We start from the raw sequence: 9384 nt of genomic DNA on the forward strand, positions 1-9384 counted from the left end.
GAAGAAATAGAAAAAGAGGTTAAGACACTCCAGGACAAAGCAGTTATAGGAGGGGATGTAAATGCGAGCAGCCCCATGGTGGGGCAGCAATGCCCACCAACGACAGAGGTGAGGAAGGTCGAGGCGAGTCTTGATAGTATGAGCATGTAAGTCGTGAACCATGCGGAGAATACACATTCGACACTATCAGAGGAAAACACAAGGTATACCAGTCGTGTTGATATCACCGCTGTCACTCATGACCTTCTCGCACATACTGAGGACTGGAGTGGATCATGATGTGACAGGGCTCTGATCACAACACTCTCACATTTACAATAAAAATGGAGTTCACACATAAAGTACACGTTGGCCAGCACGACAAGGGTATACAACGTGAGGAAGGCGAACTGGACCCATTTTTGTGAGAAAATCAGCCAGTTGCTTTCCGAACGCAATCTCTCAATATAACACATAAACAGTATACACTCAACACAGGAATTGGAAAATACACTCACACATAACACAAACATCTCCCATTCCTCACCTTTTCGGCAGCGGCGACCGGACACAGCAGGAACATCTTCCCCATACCCTGCTCTCCGCACCTCTTGATCTTCTTCGGCTTGATCGCTTCGACCAGGCACGCAGGTCCCGCATACTTGACGGGGCCTCCCCACCAAGGCCTCCTCCGACAACACCCGAAGCCTACCCGCAAGGGCGTCAGCCTTTTCCTCTCGCGGACAGGTGCGGACGAACTCACCCTTAAGGTTGCCTTACCCTTATGATTGAAAAGAAGATATATAATAAACTGAAACCACAAATCAATTTTGAGTGTAGTTTTGACAACTATTGTTTTATATGAAAAATTGTATGACCGTGTTTAAGATAATTGTGTATTTCATAATATTTTAATAAAATGATTGATTAAATTTACTATTTATTTAATGACTGCCTACTAAAAACGAAGTAACCAAGTTAAATACCTGGCTGTTGAAGTATTTTTTTTAGTTTATTTTCTAAAGAAATATATTTATTTAATTATATTTTCTAAACAGTTTAAAGAAAGTAATATTTATGAACAATAAAATTAAAAAGCTTAATAAGTACTTAAACTATCATGTACATAATGTTGGTATTTTATACTTGTATAAAGCAGAATCATGTTTTTTATTCAAAACCTTAATGTTATATCAATATTTATAAAGATACAAGCTGCCCCGGCGAACTTTGTTCCGCCTTAATGGCAATAAATAAGCAGTTTGTTTTTTTTTATTGGAAAAAATACAAAAAAATTAAATACCTACATTAATCATTCATTATTATTTCTGTATTTTAGTACATAGGTTGTTCTTCACTTAAGTACCTTGTGATACACGACATTTTTTGTTTTATTATCAGGCGCAAAAACAAACAACGCTGATGGTCTTCCGACCCGTGAACATGCCACGTATAATTGACCATGGGAAAAAACATGAATGTTCTAGATTTAAACCACAAACTTTTAAGGATTGGCCTTGTGATTTGTTGATGGTCATGGCAAATGCAAGACGTATCGGAAATTGAAGTCTTTTAAATTCAAACGGCATATCGGTTGGGATCATCGGGATCCTCGGAATAAGAACTTCCTCACCTTTGAGATTTCCTATCATTATCGTAGCGTAAATTACATTGTTCTTCAATTTTCTAACCACCAAACGCATACCGTTGCAAAACTGTGCAACGGTTGGTTTATGTTTCGAAGCATGATTACTACGGAGCCAACCTTTAGGGCGTAAATTGTGCGGTGGTAAGCCAGGCACGTCCAAAGAGTTTAAAAATTCAATTGGATAGTTGGTGGCTTCATCTTCATTTGTGACGCAGTCAATAGATTTGAATGAAGCATTGTTCCAATGATCTTATTTTGAATTATGTAGTTCAGGTCATCTACATCTTTATTCTTAGCCGCTAAAATTGCTCGCTCACTCAACCATTCATTATTTTTGTAGTTAGAAATAATGTTTGGAAACACATTGTTAATAAGTTCGTCTTTTGATTCCATTCATCGACAGGTACTTGACCATTACCGATAGTCAGCAATTGCTCCGAGAAATCTTCAGCAGATGTATCATTAAGCAATGTAACTCTCATGTTTGTTGTCAGCTGCAGTTTCTTCACATAGCGCCATAGGTTTTGACGATTTGAGGCAAGTGTTTATTTCGTCGACAGCCGTAGATCTTGGAATTACTGGCAGTATTTGGCGGAAATCGCCAGACAGTAAAATCATTGCTCCTCCAAAACATCTTGAGTCATTGCGTAAATCTTTTAATGTTCGGTTAAGTGCTTCTAATGCACGTCTATGCGCCCAGACGCCCAGCGTCCCAGATGATGATTTTCGATGCCGCTAAAACTTTGGCCATTGCTGAGTGTTTTGCAATATTACACGTTGGTTCTCCAATAGTTTGAAGATTTAACGGTAATTTTAATTCTGAATGAGCCGTACGGCATCCTTCTAACAATGTGGCTGCTATTTCAGAAGAAGCAACTGCAACCGCTATGTTGGATCTCGCCCGAACAGTTGCTAAAACTAATGACATGAGGAATGTCTTGCCAGTTCCACCAAGGGCATCTAGGAAATATAAACCACCATTTTCATCATCGTTTGCCTTCATTAAAGTATCATAAACTTCCTTTTGTTGGTATTTCAACAGGGGTACATTCGTTTGAACTACTAAATCTAATTCCTGGTGATCATATTCACGTTCCCGTTCCAATACTCGATTAAATGCGTCATTCGACAACAACAACAAATAGAAACATTCATCATTCTTTGGATGAACTGTATACATACGACAATACCGAGTTTTTATAGTTCTCTTCACTGTTTATACGAATGGGCAATAGCACTATCATTATAATTAAAATTGTAAATTGTAAAAATAATTAAACGTATTTATTTAATAGAAATATTTTGAATATTGATTTCTTACAAATATCAAATTGTCATATATACGTCATTACACAGCTGTCATTATACGTCAATTACATAGCTATCATTTGCGTTTTATTATTCCAAGTCTGATTCTTATTTGTTATACCACTTTTTATAGTGACTGACGTTTCATGTCAAGTCCCACGGGAACGCTGTCGAACGGGATAAAAAGTATCCTATGTCCGTCTCCTGGCTCTAAGCTACCTCCATACCAATTTTCACTCAAATCTGTTCTTTCGTTCTTGAGTTATAAGTGGTGTAACTAACACGACTTTCTTTTATATATATAGATAAGAATCTGTGATATCATTTATTATAATTTGAAGGACAGTTGAAATTCCTATTATTTGAAAATATTTGCACAATTGTGTCTTTCTATATCTAAAGTCCTCGTCATTGATACAAATGTGATATTCTTCTTCAAAGGCAGAAAAAATACAACCAGGAGTTTTTGAACATTTGGAACTCTGAAATTATTACATTTATAATTTTAGTATACCTGCATATAAAATACTAATAATTCACAAAAACTTTTTAACTTATTTATCGTTTTCTGATCGACTTTTCTCTTGTTGGAGGACGAGACAGTTTTTACTGGGATTCTCTTACAATATTCTTTAAAATATATCTTAAAGTAGCATTTGGGTAACAGCTTTTTTTATAAACTTTAATCCATCTGCAATCAGCCTCTCGGCTTTTCTGGGTTTAAATTCATATTTAATCCTACTATTTTCAAATTCAATTAAGTACATTTTAATATTAGTTTTAACTTCTATGTTTTCTTTAATTATTTTTTTATTATCTTCTATAATGTTGTGCGTTTTCAGTGATTTTTGTGTTTTAGTTATAAATTTATTGATTTTCATGTACTTTTTTAGTCTCTTTATCTTTCTAAATAAAATCTTATCTATCTAATAATATCCATTAATATTTTTTATATGCTGTAGAGGAATTTGATTCTGAAAGTGAATGATTAAGTATTGCAAACAAATACTTTAAAAAGGTTTTGTTAGTTTAGTAATAATTCTACACTATCAAAAGTTCCTTGTTGTATTGACTGTGAAGATATAATATGCCGCATTTGTTACAACGACAAGGCCACTGGAGAGAAGGAGACTATCATTAAATTCATAATAAATTATTTTTAATCAGAGCTTAATTTAGGTTTCTATATTATCTTTCTTAATGTTGCATATAAAATTAAGGTTTTGGATAGAAAAAAAATATTATGTTTTTACATTAGAACGCATTTTACATGTTTAGTTTAGGTTAGGTTTATTAAGCTCTTTATATAATTATTACCTTTTTATAAACTAATTATATACATTTGTCAACAGATCACTAAGTTGATTTTATTAATATAAATCTTTTTAATCAATAATCTTTAAATTTAAATCTTAAATCTTATTGAGGCGGAGTTTAAATTGGTTATATTATATTTCAGTTAATCTATTTTTAAAGATTTAATATTTTGCTAAATAGTCGGTATGTGTAATGCTAAACCGCCGGTAACTAACTGCGTCGTACATGTTGATTAACTTCCTCTGAACATAAAATAAGTTATGGCAATTTCACTTTCAACATTCAAAATTCAATTTACAATCAATGTAATGTAAAGAAATCAATTTAGATATGGTGTAGATATGTAGTTCATTGTGTAACTCACATTAAGATTTCAGCAGTTTCCAGCTTATCTATGATTTATATTGTTATACATTGTATTCTGAAAATATTTTTTTTATAATGAGTGGAATTAAAAAGATGGATATTGTATTCAGAAAAATAATTTCAAAAGAACTTTAATTTTTTATGAATGACAAAAAATAGGTGATATTATTTTTATGCGTTTGATATGTGAATCACATAATATCTAGGTGGCAAAAAGTCCTTATTGAATATAAATCTTTTCACACCCACATGAAAGACCTAAGTTTGAACACATACAAATTAGACCAGTGTCGATAATTTTTGAAACCAAAAAAAATTACAGTAGGATGAAACCCATTAGAAATGCAGGGGAATATGATCAAAATGAAAGGAAAAATAAATTACGGTCGATCCGAGTTCGGGAAGTGGGAGGGGGGTGACTTTTAAGGGGGAAAAATTGTTTATCTTGATTTACGGCGAAACTACCAGTCCTATGGAAAAAAGTTAAATGGCAAAGTTGTAGGTCATAAAAAGATCTACAACTTTGGTATTTACAATTTTTTCACATAACCTCAAAATTTAGGTGAAAAATTCAAAAAAACCAAGTTTTAGTTTTTTATTTATATCTTTTTTAAAAAGTTTTTTTTTTTTCTACGAAATTTGGTGAAAACTTACCTTATTATGTCCCAAATATACTGTAATTTATTTGATTAAAAATATTTATTTTTTCGCCTCATTTTAACTTAATATCAAAAAAGCACCCTAATTTTCAATCGAAAATTCTGACGTCAAAATTTCAGCTTTTTTTCAAAAAGTTTGGGGGCTTTTTTGTTCGTTGAAATATCTACTTTCTGATGGTGTAAAAAAAATATACATTACTATAAGAAATATTATTAGAAAATGCAAAAAATTGAAAAAACCTCAAATTCGAAAATTTTCTTTTAATTATGTACAATTTTGAGGTATTTATTAAAATTTACACTTTAATTACTCAAAAAACGTAAGATTTCATGCTTCATTGATAAACGAAAAAAATTGCAAATTAAAATATACTTCTATAATTAACAAACAAATAAGTTAATAAAGTTAATATTTAATAAGACATCTACAATATTTTGAAAAAGTTGTAGAATCTTCTGTAAATAATATTTGTAGATGCCTATTTATTGCTGTTTTAAGATAATTTATATACCTGAGTGACCCTTCGGTGAATTTTTGAATTTTTCTTTGAATAAAGTAAATTTCTCACAAATCACTTAGAGTAACTCAGCCTGCAGGTGTATTTTTAAAAACTGATGTAGTACACTACTCTGTATCTCGAATACTGGCTAACGGTTTTTACAGCTGCTACGAAATAGCAGGTAGCAGTAAGGCCCAGACCCTCCTAGGTCCATCCCCACTTCTCAATGAAATAACTTACACTGGGCTAAAATTCACCGAAGGTCACTCAGGTATATAAATTATCTTAAAACAGCAATAAATAGGCATCTACAAATATTATTTACAGAAGATTCTACAACTTTTTCAAAATACTGTATATGTCTTATTAAATATTAACTTTATGAACTTATTTGTTTGTTAATTATAGAAGTATATTTTAATTTGCAATTTTTTCGTTTATCAATGAAGCATGAAATCTTACGTTTTTTGAGTAATTAAAGTGTAAATTTTAATAAATACCTCAAAATTGTACATAATTAAAAGAACATTTTCGAATTTGAGGTTTTTTTCAATTTTTTGCATTTTCTAATAATATTTCCTATAGTAATGTATATTTTTTTTTTACACCATCAGAAAGTAGATATTTCAACGAACATAAAACCCCCAAACTTTTTGAAAAAAGCTGAAATTTTGACGTCAGAATTTTCGATTGAAAATTAGGGTGCTTTTTTGATATTAAGTTAAAATGAGGCGAAAAAAATAAATATTTTTAATCAAATAAATTACAGTATATTTGGGACATAATAAGGTAAGTTTTCACCAAATTTCGTAGAAAAAAAAAAACTTTTTAAAAAAGATATAAATAAAAAACTAAAAACTTGGTTTTTTGAATTTTTCACCTAAATTTTGAGGTTATGTGAAAAAAATTGTAAATACCAAAGTTGTAGATCTTTTTATGACCTACAACTTTGCCATTTAACTTTTTTCCATAGGACTGGTAGTTTCGCCGGAAATCAAGATAAACAATTTTTCCCCCCTTAAAAGTCACCCCCCCTCCCACTTCCCGAACTCGGATCGACCGTAATTTATTTTTCCTTTCATTTTGATCATATTCCCCTGCATTTCTAATGGGTTTCATCCTACTGTAATTTTTTTTTCGTTTTTTACTATTTTTGAAGGCTTCGGCACTGGTCTAAATTGGTAAATTAAATTAAAATTGTTTTTATTACATTAAATTAAAATTGTTTTTATTGTATCTCAATTTTTTTACATCAAAAAAAAATAGCGGTGGAATTATGACCTCCTCACTAAAATAGATTTTGAAGAACTTCTAGATGTTGTAGAAACCTTTTAATAGGTAAAAATAAATCTTCGCATGCTGTGTAACTGCCGACAGCGTTACAGATGTCAACGTTTTTGTTTCATCTTTGAAGTAGTTCTCTCAACATCCGTAGCACTGATGTTGTAACTTTAGTATTGAGCCGAACAAAATCACATTATTAGAATCAGGATCCAACGTGCAAAAGTCCGGGCGCACGATATACTACAAGATGTCATCACGTGTCGATAGATGGCGTTCTTAATAGTATTCCATAGATAGAAAAATTCTTGTAAGTCAAGAACGAAAATAGTATTACGATGTGATTTTAAAAAGTAGTTAATTATTATAAGTGTTTATTATGTAAAGGGAATGCTGAATAGTATGTTTCGAAACTTTTTTAAGGCGTAATTTATAAGACAAACATTTTATCCATGAGGACTATGAATTTTGAGGGCTAGAAACCTATGTTTGGTGCAAGCAAAATACCACTTAAGTAAAACTTTAATGTATTAAATTCAATTAGGCTGTCGTTGCGTAGTTAGTTATCACGTAGTTGAAAGATTAATTGTCCGTAATAATTACTATCAAAATTAATAATTCCACAGCGCTCTCTCTCCGTTTAAGTTCCAACTTAGATCCCAAATTTATAAGAAAATTAAACTGAGTAAGAAATAGCCTACGGTTAGGCAAAGTTTACGCGTATGTGTATGCTTAGTCTATACATGGTTGCGGCGGCGGCACTTGCAGATTCTTGTACTACGTAATAGTAAGTGGTTCTCTTTCGGACGCATGTCATAGTCATTGTTTTCGACATTGATGAATCAGATGAGCTGGTTTACTTTCTATTGAACAAGCATAAAAATATTTAGTTATAATTTTTAATTTGTGATTGCTTATTAATAAATCTTATGGCCGGTATGCATGACAAAATTATTATGAAGATGGAGTTAGCAAGGAATCAATGAATTATATTATGTAATATTCCACATAGTAATAGCTACGGGCCGACTTTACTTTGTTAAATAGACATTGGAATTTGAGTTTTTTTAAACATTATCAGATATTAATAGCATAATAAATATGAGATAAAGCGCTATCATCGGCCTTATAAATAGAAACGTGCAGGAGTATTAGGCACAACATCGTCATGTACACGGGAATGTTCACAGCGTTGGTTCTGGCGGGGCGTCCTTGCGCTCGCTTCCACAGATAGCTATCACCCTGACGAGCCGGGGTCAGTGCGAGGTACAGTACGAGGTACAGTACGAAGAGACGAGCTCTCTGCATCCTTTTGGCAGGGGCAGGCGCAGGCGACCGTGAAGCGTCGCGCTGGAAGCAAGACGGGTCCCCGCTGCGCGTAATGTCATCTTATTCTTGGGCGACGGCATGTCCGTGCCTACTCTCGCTGCCGCACGGACGCTGCTGGGGCAAACGTCGCGGATACACCGGAGAGGAAGCAGAGCTCTCCTTCGAAACCTTCCCGACGTCTGGTTTGAGCAAGGTTTGTATTATTTTCTTAAAATGCACAATATATTTTTATATAAGAATAAAACAGTGAAAAGTATGTGTATGTTGCAGACGTACTGTGTTAACGCTCAAGTCGCAGACTCTGCGTGCTCGGCGACGGCATACTTATGCGGTGTAAAAGCAAACCAAGGCACCCTTGGCGTGTCGGCTTCTGTACCGCGTTCGAATTGCAGTGCGTCATTAGACCCTGCTGCACGACTACAGTCTATCGCAGCGTGGGCGTTGGCGGATGGGCGCGATGCTGGCCTCGTTACCACCACTCGGGTGACGCATGCGTCGCCAGCCGCTACATACGCACGGGGCCGCCAACCGCAACTGGGAAAACGATGCCAGTGTGCGTGCTGACGGGGCCGACCCGCAGCAATGTCCCGATATTGCAAACGCAATTAATCACTGAAGACCCTGGTCGCCAATTTAAGGTGATACTAGGAGGAGGACGACGCGAATTTTTACCAAGCCATGTTGTAGATGAAGAGGGATCGAATGGAACTAGGACAGACGGTCGCAACTTAATAGAAGAATGGCGGTCAGACAAGATTGAACGTAATGTTACACATAGCTACGTTTGGAATCGAGAGCAACTGTTAGGCGCCAATGCAACAATGCCAGAATATCTGATGGGTTTATTCGAGAGCAGCCACCTACGGTACAACATGCCTCACCAATCCCACGACCGAGCCTTCTCTGGCTGAACTGACCGAAGTTGCTATACGAATGCTACAGCGAAACAATAAGGGTTTTCTTTCTATTCGTCGAAGGTGGACGCATAGACCAACAC

At 34.3% G+C, this 9384-nt stretch overlaps 1 protein-coding gene across 1 annotated transcript; it reads left to right on the plus strand.

The window, feature by feature from the left end:
* Positions 1-8401: 8401 nt before the first annotated feature.
* On the plus strand, positions 8402-9372 carry LOC123690639 (membrane-bound alkaline phosphatase-like; the record flags this gene model as incomplete). The annotated part of the gene is given in 7 exon segments (XM_045634344.1): positions 8402-8510; positions 8512-8580; positions 8658-8903; positions 8905-8985; positions 8987-9265; positions 9267-9344; positions 9346-9372. Coding segments are annotated over 7 exon segments (889 nt in total), but the record flags the coding sequence as incomplete, so codon positions are not given.
* Between the last annotated feature and the right edge of the window lie 12 nt (positions 9373-9384).

This window comes from Pieris rapae, unplaced genomic scaffold (assembly GCF_905147795.1).
Source record: "Pieris rapae unplaced genomic scaffold, ilPieRapa1.1, whole genome shotgun sequence".
Taxonomy (NCBI): Eukaryota; Metazoa; Arthropoda; class Insecta; order Lepidoptera; family Pieridae; genus Pieris; species Pieris rapae.